Here is a 398-nt window from a genome sequence, read left to right on the forward strand (position 1 = left end):
TGTACGTTTCCACCATTGTGCCCAAAATGCTGGTGGACCAGGTGATGAGCCAGAGAGCCATTTCCTTTGCAGGATGCACTGCCCAACACTTCCTCTACTTGACCTTAGCAGGGGCTGAGTTCTTCCTCCTAGGACTCATGTCTTATGATCGCTACATAGCCATCTGCAACCCTCTCCGCTACCCTGTCCTCATGAGCCGCAGGATCTGCTGGTTGATTGTGGCGGCAGCCTGGCTGGTAGGCTCTATGGACGGTTTCCTGCTCACCCCCGTCACCATGCAGTTCCCCTTCTGTGCCTCTTGGGAGATCAACCACTTCTTCTGCGAGGTCCCTGCCCTTCTGAAGCTCTCCTGCATGGACACGTCAGCCTACGAGACAGCCATGTATGTCTGCTGTATT

At 54.8% G+C, this 398-nt stretch overlaps 1 protein-coding gene across 1 annotated transcript in view; it reads right to left on the reverse strand.

Annotated features, from left to right (window-relative positions):
• Positions 1-306: 306 nt before the first annotated feature.
• The window catches only part of LOC108544033 (olfactory receptor 2T2-like), a 3,850-nt gene continuing 3,758 nt past the window's right edge, over positions 307-398 (reverse strand). The window contains exon 3 of the mRNA XM_017894960.1: positions 307-335. Within this exon, the coding sequence (XP_017750449.1) occupies positions 307-335 (29 nt within the window). The remainder of the gene's footprint in view (positions 336-398) is intronic.

The sequence above is a fragment of the Rhinopithecus bieti genome, unplaced genomic scaffold (genome assembly GCF_001698545.2).
Source record: "Rhinopithecus bieti isolate Rb0 unplaced genomic scaffold, ASM169854v2 scaffold_26106, whole genome shotgun sequence".
NCBI lineage: Eukaryota > Metazoa > Chordata > Mammalia > Primates > Cercopithecidae > Rhinopithecus > Rhinopithecus bieti.